General features: G+C 33.5%; 2 protein-coding genes across 3 annotated transcripts in view; one reads left to right on the top strand and one right to left on the bottom strand.

Moving 5' to 3' along the window:
* The window catches only part of LOC106072931 (alpha-aminoadipic semialdehyde synthase, mitochondrial-like), a 24,142-nt gene extending 15,501 nt beyond the window's left edge, over positions 1–8,641 (top strand). For both annotated transcript variants that reach the window (XM_056026444.1, XM_056026445.1), the window contains exons 16-23: positions 410–486; positions 690–753; positions 1,022–1,189; positions 1,888–1,983; positions 2,264–2,379; positions 2,717–2,805; positions 3,807–3,983; positions 5,629–8,641. In XM_056026444.1, the coding sequence (XP_055882419.1) occupies positions 410–486; positions 690–753; positions 1,022–1,189; positions 1,888–1,983; positions 2,264–2,379; positions 2,717–2,805; positions 3,807–3,983; positions 5,629–5,744 (903 nt within the window). In that variant the 3' untranslated portion in view covers positions 5,745–8,641. The remainder of the gene's footprint in view (positions 1–409; positions 487–689; positions 754–1,021; positions 1,190–1,887; positions 1,984–2,263; positions 2,380–2,716; positions 2,806–3,806; positions 3,984–5,628) is intronic.
* LOC106072933 (MTRF1L release factor glutamine methyltransferase-like) lies at positions 8,584–18,100 on the bottom strand. Its single transcript, XM_056026447.1, has 10 exons — positions 17,952–18,100; positions 16,140–16,322; positions 13,782–13,864; positions 12,827–12,920; positions 12,264–12,386; positions 11,570–11,690; positions 9,914–10,016; positions 9,228–9,323; positions 8,814–8,924; positions 8,584–8,706 (listed from the first exon to the last, which is right to left on the bottom strand). Exons 1-10 carry the CDS (start codon positions 18,054–18,056, stop codon positions 8,658–8,660), a joined length of 1,068 nt encoding a protein of 355 aa, XP_055882422.1. The 5' UTR covers positions 18,057–18,100; the 3' UTR covers positions 8,584–8,657.
* Between the last annotated feature and the right edge of the window lie 75 nt (positions 18,101–18,175).

Here is an 18,175-nt window from a genome sequence, read left to right as displayed (position 1 = left end):
GAAGAAGTAGTATCAAATGAAATCATGAGGGGGAGACAAACATTCTTTTTAGAAAATGTTCTATTGGACTTGTGTGAGATTTTGAGTAAACAGTATTTTGATGCTTTTAGAATATATTGAGACTTTTACTAATACTTTTGAAATTCTGAAGAAAAGAAATTTATTGAAAAATTATAATTCATAAGAATATAATTGAAACATTCATTCATTCAAAGAAAACTGTATATGAAAAGTGCATGTTTATGGACAACAACAGGTATCTGATTAAAATTTCAGTTGTATAATAAATATAAGAAAACAGGTTGTTTTTTTAAAACTTAAAAACAGATTTGTTATCTGCCATATTATTCTGTTAGCCACTATTTAACAAAAGTATAGATAACTCTCAATGTATACTATTCTCCCTTAGATCACATCATATGTTTCTTACTGTGGAGGTATACCTGCACCTGAAGACTCAGACACGCCATTACTGTACAAGTTCAGGTAATTTGACTCATTGTAATTATTATGCATTTTATTGATACATTGGTTTAATTTTAATTTTTTTTTTCCCCAGAATAAATATAATTAAAAAAATTAATATCAAAGTTGTGTCCAGGTCAATTTTATTTTAGATCTAATGTTTGTGTAAAGAAATTTATTTTAGATACTTTTGTTTCAAGAAATATTTGTTTCTCTCTTGCCAGTTGGTACCCTAAAGGTGTCTTGATGAATGTTTTGGCTAGTGCCAAGTATTTGAAAAATGGCAAGGTTAGGAACTCTTCGAATTTCTCTAAGCTTAGTTTAGTTAACAGAATTTCAAAATTGTTCCAGAATTTATGTTTTGTTACATACCGGTATTTACCGAAACGTTTTTTTTTTTAACTCCAACATTCAGTTGCTCTATACTTGTAGTTTTATAAATATTTATTTTATGTAAAATTACAGACGTTTTTGAGATAGAACTTACAAAATATTTCATTAACTACTGCCATAAAACAGAATTTCAATAGAGAAATGTTGGATTGATTTGCAACAGGTTGTTGAAATCCCAGGTCAAGGGGGTCTACTGAACGCTACAGAAGAGTTGACCTTTATGCCAGGGTTCAACCTTGAGGGTTTCCCAAACCGAGACTCCACCATTTATGCATCGGAATATGGCATCCAAACAGCTGACACCATCATCAGAGGGACCATCAGATACAAAGTAGGTAACACGATGTAAAACATGGGTGAACAAGAAATATTTTTTTTTGTATGCATTTTAAAAGCGATCACAGTAACATTCACACAGGTATCCCATTGTTCCCCTCCTTTTTTTTTTTTTTTACCAACTAGTCCAGGCATGTGTCAAGATCATAGTGCATTGTGAAAGTTAAAACCATGAAATTGCACTAAACTAAAACAATTGATAACAATATTTCTAATCACACAGATTTATTGTTGTTGGTCTAGATCTATTACAAATTTAATTACATGACTGATCCAAACTAATTGATACAATTACATTTAATTTAAGCTTTGTTTTATTTTTTAAGTATTTTTTGAGTTGTTGTTTTTTTGTAACATTGGTCAGCAATCTTTACCTTCAGTAGTATGAGCCAGATACTGACAGGTTTTTGAAACTTTTTTTTTTTTGGTCAAAACTCCTCAGATATTTTTTTTTTTAAATATGAAAAAGAAAAAAAAAAACAACCTCTGAGCTATTATTAAGTTAATCCTTATAAACTATCAATGCCATGCTTGACCTATTATTATTGTGAGAAATTGTGACAAAAAAAACAAGCTTTACATTATATACCTTATGGCCTAACCTGAAGTGTGGCCATTTCACTAATTAGCTAGCCAGTTTCAAGTCTTTGAATGATGCTACTTATAATAAAAGAATTTTATCTTCTTGTCTAGGGGTTCATTGAAGCAGTTAGAAGCTTGATCATAATGGGTCTGTTTGGCACAGAACCAGACTCAAGACTTCATCCTAATGGACCAGAAATAACTTGGGTAATTAGTTCTTTAAATGGCTATATAAAAAAAAAACAATTACATAAACATTTTTCTGAAGACAAATTTTAATAAATTGCTAATTAGTATTATATTTTGTTTTAAGAAATTTTTTTTTTTTAAATGCTAACATTTTTCATTTTGCAAAGTTATGACAACTAATTCCCCATAGTTTGGATTGAAAAAATATTTGACCTTTGCGATAATACTAGCAGAAGACTCAATATTTGCAAGAAACCATAAATTATTGAATGTGAAATATTTTCTCATCGTGTTACAGAAAGAATATCTATGCAGTAAATTTGACAAGTCTGGTGATATTCTGACTGACTCACTCAAAGATCTCATCTTTGACAGATGTGGCCAGGATCAGAAAAAACTGGATGTCATTGTAAAGTAAGTTTGCTAACTTATTCTTAAAGATTGTGTTTTTTCAGGGGGCTCTTTTGTTTAATGCGTGGGTGGGGGGCCAAAGAAACAACATAGAGCCTATTAGATATTTTAAGAAAAGTCAAGAGATGTATATGGACGACACATTTTTTTGGTGTGTGTGTGTCTGAGGGGGAGGGGGAATACAATTTACTGGCCAAAATGATGTGTGCATAGGAGGTGTTATAAAAAGGAGGGGTTCCAGAGAGAGTTAGAAGAAGAGAAAGAAGAAGAGAGGGAGAGAAAGAAAGAGCTGGATGTTCCCATTCTTATACCTGTATATTTTTATGTTTGATGTCCCTAGGCTTGGATTAGTGGATGATGACCCAATTGATAAAAAAGGAACTCCCATTGACACTTTGTCTAATTATTTGGCCAAGAGACTCGCTTATGGTGAGTGTTTTTATTCTGTAGTTTTCATAGTAGTTAGTGAGCAAAAGTTTTGATTATTATGGATTAAAACATTTCCTTATATCTTTTTTTTTGCCAATTACAAAAATTTACTGTTAACTGACTATCTTCTTAATACATCGGACTTACTTACTTAGATCCTACTTATGCCTTTTGGCATGCTCAGTCCACAGAGATTCATCTCTAGCACCGTTCACAGCTACTTTCCGTTTCCATGTCTACGCTTTTTCGGTCTTCTAAAGAATATATGACCCCATTTTACACAGGGACGTCCCTGTTTCTCTTTTTGTCCATTATATTATATTCCTGAGTTAGACATATGCATGTGAGACATGGAAGTCATCTGTCAAAATTGAGAAAAGACTAAATGTGGCTCAACAGAGATGGCTGAGACGGATTTTGGGAGTCAGTTACACAGACCGGATCTCAAACAAGGAAATCCTATGCCAAACTGGGAATCGAACACTTAGTGAGTTTGTGACTGAGCGTCGCATGAGGTTTGCGGGACATGTTCTACATCAAAATGAATTACGCACACCAAGAGTTGCGATAACATGGAAGCCAAAACGAGGAAAGCGCAAACAGGGACGTCCTCATATTACCTGGCGACACACCTTCATGGAGGACCTCAGAACAGTGGACACCAGGTGGGAGGAGGCTTCAGACATTGCCAGTGACAGATCATTATGGAGACAGCTTGCCGCCCAATGCGCCGAACGGCGCGGGAGGACCTAAGTCTAAGTCATAATTGTTTCATAAATGTTTTGACTACAGACTGCTAGAGACGAAATAACCTGGAGCTGAGCACTGAGATTATATGGTTATAAAAGTCCTCCTTGTAGCATGACCTTTTTTTTTTAAATAGGTTAATAGGCAAGTTGGTAGAACAGACCTTGTTAACATTCAAAAATATTTTCATATTCAGTTTCAATAGCACACTTCCTCAAAGAACCTTGTTAGTGATATTTTTGTTTTATTTTCAGCTGCCAATGAGCGTGACCTAATTCTGATGAGGCACGATATCGGCATCCAATGGGGAGATGGGAAGAAAGAGAAACGCAGCATTGACCTGGTCAGCTATGGAGATGTTGGTGGGTTCTCTGCGATGGCCAAAACTGTTGGACTTCCAACCGGTATTGCAGCACGTATGATTTTGACAGGTAACTGAATCTTATCTATAAAAATAAAAAAGGAGATGTACTTTCAGACCTTGTGATCCCTGGGGGAAGATGATACAAAGCTCATCAGATTCTGTGGCTGATGGTTTTAGAAAGTGTCATGTGACTAGCTCAATGACCAACTGCCTTACTTCCCTCAATGTATTTCAATTTACCCATTAGAGTTAGGTGAACTTTGGGGCATCCTAAAAATCACAAATTTCAAAATGTCTACTTCAGCTGATATTTAAACATTTTACCATTCAGCCACTATGCCTAGCCCACTCCCTATACAGATACCTGAATCCTAACTATGGAAAGTTATATATAAAGTCATCTAAAATTCAGAGACTTTAATGAAGTCCATAATTGCATTATTTATACACCAGCAGAGATTCATAGTTGTTCCAAAATATCATTTCAAAGCAGATCTTTTCATAAACTTCTTGACAATGGTCCTTTTTTATTTTTTTAAATTTAAAATTCATAGACTATATTAAACCGGTGTGTTTTTACTAACGGTGGCCCACAACTCAAACAAAAAAATTTTCAAGTGGTTCATAAGTATTCACCTTCACCTATCCCTTAGTCTGTTGGACCAATGGGGCACCACACCAGATTTGTTGACTGTCTTTATCCATTCATCTCTGTCTTTTGCCTTGGATAGAACCTCTTTCAATTGAAGGCCTGCCCATTCTTTTATGTTGTCTTCCCATCACTTTCTCAGTCTGACTTTTTTTTCCTGGTACTGTTCCCTGAAGGAAGGTCTTTGTGAGCCATGCAAATCGTTGAAGCTGTGTTCACCAATAAATGAAGCCAGTACTAGGATATTTTAAAAGTCTTTGAGAATAGTTCAAAAAGAGTGACCAATATAAGACTAAGACTGCTTTATTGATCCTTACGGAAATTTGTTGTGATTACAAGGACTCGTTTCTCATATAAAGACAACACAACAGAAAAATACACATAAATACAACAGACAACATAAAGAGTTCATTCAGCGACTACAAACAGGTATCTTGGTGCATTTCATGTTCCCTGATCAATGAGTGGCGGTGATCTGAGTGAGGTACGAACGAGTTTTTGTACCGCTCCGTTCTTGTTTTGATTGACAGCAGTCGCCCACTTCGCGACGACCTGGCGTAGTTCTGATGGAGCGGGTGGCCGTTGTCTTCCAAGATTTTTTCGATTTTTCTTAGGCACGTTTGTTCAAAAAGTTCCTTTAAATGTGTTAATGTTGTGAGTGTAATTTTTGATGCATTTTTAATGATGTTTTCTAGACGTTGCAACAGTTTAGATGAGGCGTTGCCTTGCCAACAACTTATTCCGTATGTTAGCAGATTTTGTACAGTTGCGCCGTAAAATGTCTCAAGGATCTTCTTGTTTAATTTAAAACTGTTGAGTTTGTATAAAAAAAAGAGTCGCTGGGCTGTTTTCTTTGTCAGAGTTCCAAGGTGGTCTTCCCATGAAAGCTTGTTGTTGATGATAACGCCTAGATATTTATATGTCTTTACTTGCTCTATAGATGTAGTGTTTATTTGCAGTTCACGTATAGTTTGTTTTTTCTTTCTAAAATCTATTATAAGTTCTTTAGTTTTTGTTAAGAATTTTGATCACAATTTTTAAAGGCATATTTATTCTTAACCAGGCGAGATACAGACAAAAGGAGTTTGTGGACCAACAGCTATGGAAACGTACCAGCCAATTCTACAGCGACTCAGAAAGGAGGGCATCACAGCTGTGGAGAAAATTGAATTGCTATAAATGTGACACTCTCTGAATCGCTCGGTCAAAATGTCAGGATTAAACTTTGTTGGTAGCATTCCCTTTGGTTCTAGTGTGGTGGCAAAGGCATGCTTCATTCTATCAATTTCCAGGCTCGGTAAAGATCATCAAGACTTAATTAAACACACAGCATAGTAATCCTCGGGATGTCTTATACATCTTATATACTGTCAATAATATTACTCTGGAAAGGTATTTTATTTGTAATGTAACAATGGATAGTTTTTAAATATGATCTCAGAGCACTAACTGATTTGTGTGTGTGTGTGTGAATTATCTTTTCTAATAACGACAATATAGTTACTAAATATTATATTTGCTGATAATTAATTAATTTTATTCGTATCAAAATTACATAATAATTATTAATTTGAACTTCTGAGTCACAAAATAGACTGTTAGGTCATTACATATTTTTTTTCTTATCATTACATTACTATTAATCAGTTGTACTTCAGAGTCACAGTAAACGATGATACAAGAAACATTTTATTGTAAGTGTTAATACAGTCTAAAAATAGATGCATGTTTGTTTTTTCCTTAAAATGACAAAAGTTGTTTGTTTTTTTTATTTAAAAATACTTCCTTGGCATAGAGATGTAATTATTATTGGGAATGAACTTTATTGTTTTATTTTGTCAGTATTTAAACCAGATTGCATTTCAGGACAATGATATTTTATTTGTTGGGTACTTATACTGAACACTCCCTTGAGCATTTGTGGGCTCAATTGAAAATAAATAATTTCTATGAAATTTCAAGCAATATATCTATATAGACAAGTGCCACAAAGCAATGTAAATAGATCACCATACTTGTTGCAACTAGCAGAAGGAGAAGTATTACATGTTGTGAATTCACTGTTAATGATCTGCAATGTGTTTTTCTGTTTGCTTTGATGTATATTGGTTTGCATGGTGAAAAAACAATTTTTAGTGAAGAATTGGATTTGTTTAAATTAATAGTTAGTTGACCAAGTATTTACATTGATGTGTTCCAGTGCAAGTAGTATTCAGCTATTTACTACTTGACTTCACAAGTGATTCCAGAGCGCACGCCTCAATGGTTGTTTCATAGGCTTAGTGATTTGTTATCATTTTGCAAGCTTCGTGAGTTGTTTGATGAATTAGTTTTCCCATTTTTGATGGAGCACACATCTTTGCAGATTATGTGTTCTTAGCACTGATCCCTTTCTCTTGTTCTTTATATAATATATATATATATGTAGAGGCTGATTCCTTGCTTTAGAGATTGGACTTCTGGGTAACAAGAATTCTTTTAATATTCAAATGATCCCATTTGATAATTTTGTAAATTCAAACCATTTACAGCTAGAACATGATGTGTAAGCATAACTGACCTATACAATAAATGTTGCAAGATTTATGGCATTCATAGTGGATTGCTGTATTGGGTTATTATCAAGTGTCTCCTATTTGTATACTGTTTGGTAATATTAAAAGTGCTACACAAAATAGCAATTCTTCATATATATATATATATATATATATATATATATATATAAATATATATAATATATATATCTTTATCGGTTCTTAGGGCTTAGTGCACACATCCACTTGTTATAATGGATTGTGCATTTCTATTTTATTATTTGCATAGCCTAGTATTGCATACTCCTTTATACCCAGATTAAAACTTATCTTTTCTCTTGCCAAAACTTTCAATTTGTCTCCCTTACAATTTTTTTTTTTTCAGATTTTTAAATTGATGAATTAAAATGTTAACCATTCTATTATTACCATGGTAACCCTGGCCTAGTCCATACCTTTCCTGAACGATGACATTGTTATGACACTGTTCAAGCTTGTTTCTCAACAAGCTAGCTAGATCTGGGTATTTAGTTCATCATAGTAAAATTTTCTGTGTTTTTTTTTTCTAATGACTTGAACTTGAATGATACTCATAGATCGATTTATAGCATTGCTGTTATGTTTTATCCTGATTTTATTTTTAGTATGCCATGTCTGAGTTCTAAAACATTTAAAAGATCAATTTTTTTTTTATAGATCAATTTTGAATCTCATATGTGTACAGAAACTTACATTTGATAATAGCCTGGTCATAATTATGTGCATGTCTTTCAGCTGTAGGAAGAGTAAGGAGATGAAATGCTCTAAATTTTGTTTTCACTCAAGTATTATTGTGTGTAAGAATCTCTGCACTGACGTAAATGTTTACACTTTTTGTTTTCTCAGCTTGTACATTTTATATTTTGAAAAATACTTTTTTTTTTTAACCAAACAAAAATTGTTTCGTATTCAAATTGATATTAATTTTTATAACTTTGTGTTTGAACATGAATGTTATGACAATGTCTTAATTTCATTTCCTGATAATTATACTGGTTTAAAGGGGAGATAAAAATGTACTTTAAACTTATATTCGAGTAAAGGGGCCTCCCCTCATGACTCTCCATGGACTTGACATTCTTTTAAAACATAATCCAAACAAATAATGTTTCTTTTTTGTCGATATTGTATAACATGTACACTTGATATGGAATGAGTTTGGGTTTTTGAGTGAAGTCACATATTTTATCTTGTTGAAAACTAGTGCCTTATAGCTCAATGTATAACCAAGGATCACTTCTGCCGCGTGATTTAAATATTGTCCTTTCTTTGTGTGAACAAGATTTGACTTCGACATTTATTGTTCTATGTTCTTATAATGTTGTTCTATGTGAAAGAAAAAGCTATAGCTTAACTTGAACAGCAGCTAACGTTAGAAACAATGAATTGTTTTTTTTAAATTAAGGCAGAAATGGTGGCTAGAACGATATTGAACAATATCACAGTACCTTTTGGAGATGTTTATATTCATGTATAAATAAATAAATATTTTAACCAATCGTATCAGATGTATCAAATTTTATTTCCTTTTTCCTGTTTCTTTCTTTTGAAAATGACAAATCCTGTCTCTGTAGAAAATCCACACAAAAAAAAAAAGTTTTAAATATAAACATTACTGTTTTAAATAAGAAATTCATACAGAAAATATAAAATTATTGTACTTGAAGAGACTTACTTTCCAAATAAATCTTTAACAACTTCAATCAGGCAAATATCATTGTGACTGTCTTGTACAAGTTTGGCAATCAGAGGTGGTTGCTGGTGAGAGACTTCCATCCATAAATGTCTGCAAAGAAATAGAATGAGGGTTTCAAGAGACGAACGAAGAAATAAAACTACCCACAGTAATATGAACTATTTAGCACTATGAACTTTGAGTCATATAAACTATTTAGCACTATGAAATTTGAGTCATAAACTATTTAGCACTATGAACTTTGAGTCATATGAACTATTTAGCACTATGAACTTTGAGTCATATGAACTATTTAGCACTATGAACTTTAAGTCATATAAAATATTCAGCACTATGAAATTTGAGTCATTTGAACTATTTAGCACTATGAACTTTGAGTAATATGAACTTTACCCATTGGTCATTAGTAAATCTGGAGCCTTTAAAATGATCTCTTTGATAATATCCAAACCATCAAGTCCACCATCTAAAGCTGTTGGATCTTCAAAACTAGGATCATAAAACAAAACATTAGACAGTTGATTAGAGGAAAGACCAATCTTAATGTGATTTGAGAAGAGCGTAGAGTGAATGTGGAATGGTGCAGGATGCGTGTTGAAAGAGGAAGAAAAAAGATTAGAAAAAGGAGTAATGTAAAAAAAATTAAAGTTCCCCTTTCAGACTGTGTGGTCTATAGGTCAGATGATGTAAAGGTCATCTGGTTCTGTGGCCTACGGTTAACAAGAGTGTCATGTGGTCAGCACAACGACCAACCACCTTTACTTTTCCCCAACTAATGTCAGGTACCCATTAGAGCTGGGTGAACTCAGAGGCGCCCAAAGATCCCGAAATTAAAAATCCCAGGATTTGAATCCCGGACCCTGGTTTGTAAGCAAAGCGCTTTACCTCTCAGCCAACCCACCGCACCTTCTGGAGTAATGTAAATAAGGTTATTATTGACACATAATTATTTGTTGAACCAAGATTAAAGTTCTCATATTCTACTACTGCTGCTTTGGTGTGGGATTGAGTCTCTCATCTGCTAGTGGTCGTTACAGCTACATTCAAAACATTAATGTCAAACTGTACTTGAAACAGACCATTTGATTTCAGACTGTAGACCAGTGAGTTCATCTGTTGTTAGATAGGGTGGGTTGCTGACAATTAAAGGGAAAGCACTTAATCTGCTCAACTCAAGCTGAACTGAAAATAAAACAATCGAGATACAAAGCAATCAGCAATAAGGAAACTGAAAAAAAACAATAAGAAATCTGATAAAAACATTAAGGAATCTGATAAAAACAATAAGGAATCTGATAAAAACATTAAGGAATCTGATAAAAACATTAAGGAATCTGATAAAAACATTAAGGAATCTGATAAAAACAATAAGAAATCTGATAAAAACAATAAGAAATCTGATAAAAACATTAAGGAATCTGATAAAAACAATAAGAAATCTGATAAAAACAATAAGGAATCTGATAAAAACAATAAGAAATCTGATAAAAACATTAAGGAATCTGATAAAAACATTAAGGAATCTGATAAAAACATTAAGGAATCTGATAAAAACAATAAGGAATCTGATAAAAACATTAAGGAATCTGATAAAAACATTAAGGAATCTGATAAAAACATTAAGGAATCTGATAAAAACATTAAGGAATCTGATAAAAATACCCCAACTGAAATATTCTTAACCATCTCTAGCAGAATGAAAGAAAGAATATACAAAAATATTGTTCATAAGTAAATGTATGAAAAGAAAAAATATATAAAGATCTTTCTGTGTGAGTTGATGTGTGTCTTAAATACATTTATCTGTTAGATGATTGATAATACAAATAATTTCATATACAAAGCATAGTTGTTTGTTTGTTTTACGTGTTTTGGAAGTTCCTTCAGAATTGAAGATTATTACTTCCTAACCCAAACATGACACAGGATGGTTGGGGATTGTGGCTGGCTGGATTTGAACCCAAGAACATATCAAAATGACCATCCAGAGCACATACCACTAAACCAGGCTGCCATTACATTTACAAACATAATCTAGGCTTAAGGTGATTATGAGAACACAATATACAAGAACAAGATTTGAAAAGGAAAACTAAATTAGTTTTGAACTGGTAAGTCTTCATGTTCTTGTTAAAAGTAGTGAAACATTATTTCACTAAGCTGAATGGACAGCCATTCTGTACTGAAAGGTCCAAAAACTGTACATTTTGGGGGAAATGTGTCCCAATAAGAAGAATGAAATACATAGAGCGCAGGGCTCTCTGAGGGACATTCGGAGTCATCAGTTCACCAAGGTATGAAGTTGTGTGAAACAGGGTTGGTAATACTCTTTTAAAACTTGTTATAAATGAGCATAAACTGTGTACATCCATCTCTAATCTTTTCACTTTTTAAATGCAAAGTAGAAAAAAAAATTTCAAACACAAAGATTACGTAGTTAACAACTTTTAAGAATACTCTGAGTTAACAAAGCCAAGTCTGCGTATTTTTTGTGACACAGTGAAAGAAAGAAGAAATAACAAGCACAAAACAAAATACAATGATCAAATAAACATGAATCATGGCCTTCTTCATCTTTGACTTAAAAGTGCTGACAAGTGCTACAAAGCAACAACAATGCATTTAGCATCGTAACTAATAGGACTATTGGTATTGAAAAAAAATGTATGTGCAACAAATATTTGTTAATTGATTTTGAATTATCTGAATTGCAGAAATCGATATAAAAAACTGACCTTTGTCTGAAGTGAAGTCCCCCTGGATGACACATATTCTATCCATTAATCCCAGCGATCGTGCATTTTCTTGAGTCAAAGAGCAAGCAGTTGGTGAGATATCCACAGCCACAACTTGCAACTTAAAATCAGCACAAAACAATAAGGAGTCATGACAATTTTTCTAGACTTAATATTGTTGTAACTCTAAGGCAAGCACTCCAACAAAAGGAAGGAGATAATAACAGACGATGTATTTATTTACAGCTAGTATAAACAAATACTTAGACATGGACTTCAGCTATCAAGTCCCAGAGTGTCTTATCTTAATTGACACCAGTCCTTTTCTATCTAAATACTTGGACAGACCACGACACACTTCCCAGTGCCGCCCCAGGTCCTCAATACAGTTCACAGATAGCACAAAGGACGGCTCTTGAGCCAAGACAGCTCAGACTCTAATAACTTGCAGATCACTTCAGCAGATCTACATCAGTCCTTCTTCCTAGTACTGCTTGTGCTGAATGCTGCTGTGATGCAGCACCATCAGTGTGGCACAGGATCGGAGTTACAACAATATTATTAAGACCTCTTAGAAAAAATGTTTCAAAACTTTTCTGCTTAACAGCATACAAGACAAACTAATACAGTAACTGTTTAGTAATAAGGCAACTTAAACACGGTGCAAGACCCCCTCACCAGTTAAAACCCTTACCTTTGGACATTTTTTAAGCAGGGACAAAGACAATGCCCCAGAGCCACAACCTATTTCTAAAACAGTCGGACGCTCAATCTCAATGTCGTTCAGTAGTGTTTCAATACACAGCAAAGCCAATTCCTGTGGTTAGAGATTGAAAATAAGAGAAACTAAATGAAGGAACAAAATGTATTTAAAGTTTATTTTAATTGTAAATAAAGTGATTGGAATGTGAAAAAGGAGAAATATAAACAAACATAAAAACTTGAAGTCTTGACAGATGAGGTAAAGAACATCTGTTTCTATGGCCGACAATTAACATGGCTGTCATGTGGACTGCACAATGACCAACAGCCCTTACATGTAAGGTACCCACTAGAGTTGGGTGAATTGTCCTAAATATCCAGAAGTTCATAAGTCCATTCCTAACCGGGATTCAAACTCGAGACCCCTGGGTTAGGAAGCCAAGTGCTTTACCATTCAGCCACCACACCGCTAATAATTACAAAAGGGGAAGCAATTAGGAAGTCACAACACTATACAAAAGTCAAATGTATAAGCATATGAATTGCGATACCTACTTCTGTCTCGGGTCTAGGTATCAAGACTGGAGGCCTCATTGTTAAGGTCAAATCCAGGAAATCCCATTCTCCAAGAACATACTGCACAGGCATGCTGGCAAGGTATACAAATATTTTGTGTTTAAATACTTGTGTCAAGTAAATTAGTTAACGGTAGCTCAGTCTAGAGTTGTTTTAACTAGGAATTGGAGGACTGAAGCGCTGACCATCTTGATCACATTTAAGTGATGTTTTCAAGTATCCAAATCAGAATTAAAGTAAGGATAGGCTGACATCTCAAACCTATAGGTTAACATTTGTTTTTGATGTTCCTTCAGAAATGAAGATTATTACGTCCTACATCCTGCAAGACAGCAGGAGATGAGGCAGGAAGAGTTTGAACTCAGGATTATCTTGTGACTGTCGGTAGTGCACACCACATGACCAGGCAGCCACAATAGCTGATATATTTAAAGACAAGCATTAGCCATTAATGTGTTTTACAAAAACTCGTTTAAAATTATGTTTCAGACAGAGGTAGGAGACCAAACTGATGACAGGATTTATTGAAATCCTTACTTACCACATTAAAAAAATAAATATATATAAAAAAAAGAGCTTATCTATTGGGAAGAAGCCACATATCTCAATACTGTATGATTTTTCCCTTTTTCAAATACAAAAAAAAAAAAAGAACTGCCATTCATTTAGGTACAGTGAATAATTGTGTAAAGCTTCAACTTGATCCTAGTATGGGAAATGGAAGAAATAACATAATGTACAAATAATGTACCTGACAGACAGTGACGTCATATAAGATTCGTAAAAAATAAAAATTAGCATAATTCAAAAAAAGTTTAAGTCCTATACATATTATCCTCATGGATAATAAAGATATGATCATTATTATTATATCTATTTCACATTTTAGACATAAGCTCAATATTTTATTTGTGTTGGTTTAAGAGGAACTTACCCTGTTAATCTCAGATGACACAACTCATTGATTTTATCCACTTGAGTTTGGTTCAATAATGTGTGAGCATCCAGATTATAAATCTGATCAAATAAAACCATAAACAATTTCTAGAATTATAGTCAATTAGGCAGTCAGATTGTATTCAGTTAATTAATAATAAACATACTTATACTATGATTTAGGCAGTACTAGAGAAAGAAAAATAAATGAAGATTTTATTGGGATGTGTGTCCTGCGTGGTGTAAACCACTTGGCTATCTACCAAGTGGGTTTGAGTTTGAATACCGACATGAGATGAGTTGTGCTTGCCGAGTGCCTAAAAACAGTAATGAAACCATCCTCCAGATACCCTTTCTCCCTAACAGGTCTTGAAAGAGATAAGGACCATAGTGCACTGAGCATGCTAGAGCATGGAGGTTGTGATACAAAAGTAAATCCCAGAAAAAGAAAACAGTAAAACGCTTCATTATCATACACATACAAGTTTGGTCGTCCTATTCTTTTGGTTTAGAAAGCACTTCGACATAGCACCAACAGTAAAATCTTTTAAAGCTTGATTACTAAATAAATAAAAAGGGAAAAAACTTCTGTCCCAGGTTCGAATCCTGGTGAAGACTAAGATTTTTAATTTTGGGATCTGTAGTCGCCCCTGAGTCCACCCAGCTCTAATGGGTACCTGACATTAGTTGTGGAAAAGTGAAGGCAGTTGGTCGTTGTGCTGGTCCATGATACCCTCGTTGACCATGGACCACAGAGACAGATGACTTTTGCATCATCTGCCCTATAGACCACAAGGTCTGAAAGGAAAACTTTATTTTTCTGTCTATAAAAAGCAAATACAAGATGGAAGCAGATATCTGGGATAGTGGAATTATAGTATCTTAAAAAAGAATAATAATAATAAGGCTTGTCTTTGAGGCTAAGATTAATGAGGAATGCAGTATTTCCTGTGGCTACACAGCCCCAGCCACATCCAAGGCATCCAAAAAAAAAAATAACAAGGGGAGAAACAGTTCCATGCCTGAAAACATCAAGCCTATAACCTGTTTAGACAGAGGTATTCTAGAGAATGCTTCAATGTCCTTCTTCACAGTTAACACGTATTTATAAATGTTGTTAGGTAGTTGATAGTCTAGATGAGTGATGGAGGTGTACAATCTGTTGACTTGAGATGTTATCTGTGAGTTCTTAAATACTAATCACCAACAGAATTGTTATACTCCTTCAGTTGTAGAGTGACTATGGTTCATCTCGAAATAAGCGAGATGAAAGCCTGGGCATTGTTTATGGTTGGAACAATGTCGCCCACACAGCAGCTCCTTCTCTGCACGCAGCTGATGTGACCAACAGAATACACAATAAAGAATAAAATAATCCAGCCTTTTTATAAACAAAACACCTACTAACAGAAAATAAGGAAACAGTCGACCTTGTCAAGATTCACTATAAGCAGTCTCTTTGTTGCTCATCCGTTATTCATCTGTTACCTCTTCGCGTTCTTTTTAATGTACTGTCGTGTCACTAGTTAACCCAATTAAGCCCAACGTCTATTAATTCATTACAATATTCATTTCTAACGTTTTATTTGTAAATTTTTTGGTCTTTGTTCTTAACAATTGTGTCTATGTCAAAAAAATTCAAGTTTCAACTAAATGTTTACATCAAACTCATTTGATTTCTTGCCATGGGACCCCAGACTTTATATAGTCCTGATTGAATATGTATTATTAATACCAACAGTTTCTTTGGCAACTTCATAGCATTAAACTCAGTTTTCGTTTTAGATAAGATAATTTTTAATGGTCCAATCACATGGAAATTCAGTTTGACTATCATTGACCACCTCAGCATAACTAAAGTAACAATATTATTATAGCTTTTATATGGCGCTACTTTCATGCTTAAAGCATGCTCAGAGCGCTTTGGTCCAATCTCATTTGTGAACCAACAATAACAATAACAATATTGTTGCAAATACAAACAACATTCACAAACGACACTAATACACAATCACAACCAGCACTTAATGAATAAAGCTTCCATGTACTTCTCGATGGTAACGGATGACCTTGTAACACTCTGACCGAAAAAGGGATAAAGGAGTTTTAAATCTTTCTGTTTTAGTCCTAATGGAAAGGAGACAACATCTTCATTCAGATCTGATATAACAGTGGTTTAATTGGGGCGGTTGTCTTTAAGAACTGTGTGTGCTATGGAAAGGCATTTTTCATGAAAAAATTCTTCAAGAGATGGTAGCTATGTTCGAGTGATATACAATGCTTTTTTAATTAAAAGTCTATTTATTTGGCAATTATATTAGTAAAATGGAAGTTAACAAAATTCTCATCTACCTACAGTCTTATGCCCCAAGACATGAGCCACAATGTAGTTTGCGCTGACATCTGCTTCTCCAATGTTGTGAGACAGAAACTTGTTGCTCCAGTATTTGTAAACATCTTCCAGTTTCTGAGTTGCACTTTCAGTTAAACATGATGAGAACCCTACACTTCTTGGTGGCTGGTAACATCTTGTAAAATACTAAAGAAATGAATTTTTTAATTACTAGATATAGATATTTAGACACACTTAAGAGTTGGTGTTTTATTTTTTTTTTTAATGGATATCTAGTTTAATTAAAATTTTTTAGATGACACTACAAATATACATCTCTAGTCTTTAAATCGACTAGGTTCTACGCCTATCCATAATCCATAAATTATTAAATTTTGTTAATCAGATCATGCATAAGATTTAAGATAAAAACAACTAGACCTATCAGTCATCTCTAGATATCTATGTCTATACTTTTACTTTTACTTAAATCTAGAATATTCTAGAATCTAGGTCTAGATCTAAATCTAGTAGTAGTAAGTAGATGTAGTTATCTAGAATTAGATCTAAATTATAAAAAATATTAGATCTAGGCTATAAGATATCTCTATAAATCTATATTTATCTTCTTTTATCTTATAAAATACAGATGTTACTTCAAAAAAGAAGATGATTATTACGTCCTACACATGTTCCTAGGTCAATGTAGTCATGCATATAGTAGATCTTAGATATAATCATAATGTAATATAAAAAAAATATAATATTATTTAATATAATATATTTTAATTTTCTGTCACATTTTAGTAATTTTATGTCTTGAGAGAATCTTTTGCCTTTGCAACTTCTCTGTGACTATACTGTACATCTATATCATCTAATGATTTATATTTTAAAAAACATAAATAGTATAGATCTATAATAGATCTGCTGAAATGTCTAAAACATAAAACTTATTACACTGTCACTGACTTTGAGTCTGTTTCTGAAGTCTGAAACAACACCAACCCAACAGGAACACTGACAGCAGTGATACAATACTGTCAAAGTGACTGACACTGTGTGTGTGTGACTGTATCTGAGTTATCACTGCCAGTGATATTATTAATTTATTATCAGTCTTCTTATTATCTTAGTCTAAATTCTAAATCTAGAGATCTAAATCATCTAGTCTAGATCTCCATCTTAAAATTTAAGGCATCTCGTTCTTCTAATGACTAACTAATGAGACTATTTATAATTTTATTTACTATGCCAACTATGGTCACCATGGAATGTCTAGAGTTTAGATCTAGAGTCTATAATTATAGTTATAGTATCTATAGCTACTGCCTACTTTTTAGTAAAGACAAATACTTCTAAGACTAATCATGTAATAGTATAGATCTAGACTAGTGTCACTAAGACTAAGTTAATATTCCATTAATAGCTAAAGTCTAAAGTAAAAAGTTAGTAAGCAAGCCCAGCAAGGGCAAGGGCCTACTTTAGTACTTATACTATAGATACTCTATAGTAACTTATAGTACTACTAATAATAATATAATAAGTAACTAGAGACTATAATAGACTACTACATTTACATAGTACTACTAGATCATAGATCTATCGTCTTGTACTAGAGTCTAGACTAGAGACAGTTGTTACTAGGCCGCTAGTCGGCGCTAGCTAGGTCAGGTAGGCTTAGAATCCTTAGGCCTTATTAATATTTATAATATTAGTGACTTATAGTCTGCCTTAGAATAGATTCTAGACTAGATCTAATCTAGATTTATAATGATAATGGGTGCAGTGAATGACACTTTTGGGTAAGCTTTAAGGCACTTTAGACAAAGTTACCAAAGACACTCGCTTTTGGAATGTAGATCTATATCTAGACCTAGATCCACGTAGAATAGCCTTGGTTATTTGTTTACATGCCCAGATACATGAGAAGTGAGACATTTTTTTTTTGTAAAGTTATCCAGATTGATCTCCCTTGTTTGAGTAGACCTTTACTATTTTTTTGTTTTTAAAGAGCGAGTTTGTCCCACAGACCTATATATAATTATTAAACAAATATT

Source organism: Biomphalaria glabrata, chromosome 4, assembly GCF_947242115.1.
Source record: "Biomphalaria glabrata chromosome 4, xgBioGlab47.1, whole genome shotgun sequence".
Classification (NCBI taxonomy): Eukaryota; Metazoa; Mollusca; class Gastropoda; family Planorbidae; genus Biomphalaria; species Biomphalaria glabrata.
The sequence above is the reverse complement of the archived record's forward strand: the minus strand, read 5'-3'. Positions and strand labels throughout refer to the sequence as shown.

What these genes read in the sequence shown, in the direction of transcription:
- LOC106072933 (XM_056026447.1), bottom strand. Translation starts at nt 18,056, where the DNA reads ATGTCTCACTTCTCATGTATCTGGGCATGTAAACAAATAACCAAGGCT. An exon ending in TGTCATCTGAGATTAACAGG is followed by an intron (nt 12,921 to 13,781) that starts GTAAGTTCCTCT and finishes ATACCTTGCCAG; the next exon opens with CATGCCTGTGCAGTATGTTC. An exon ending in TGCTTAAAAAATGTCCAAAG is followed by an intron (nt 11,691 to 12,263) that starts GTAAGGGTTTTA and finishes GCTGATTTTAAG; the next exon opens with TTGCAAGTTGTGGCTGTGGA.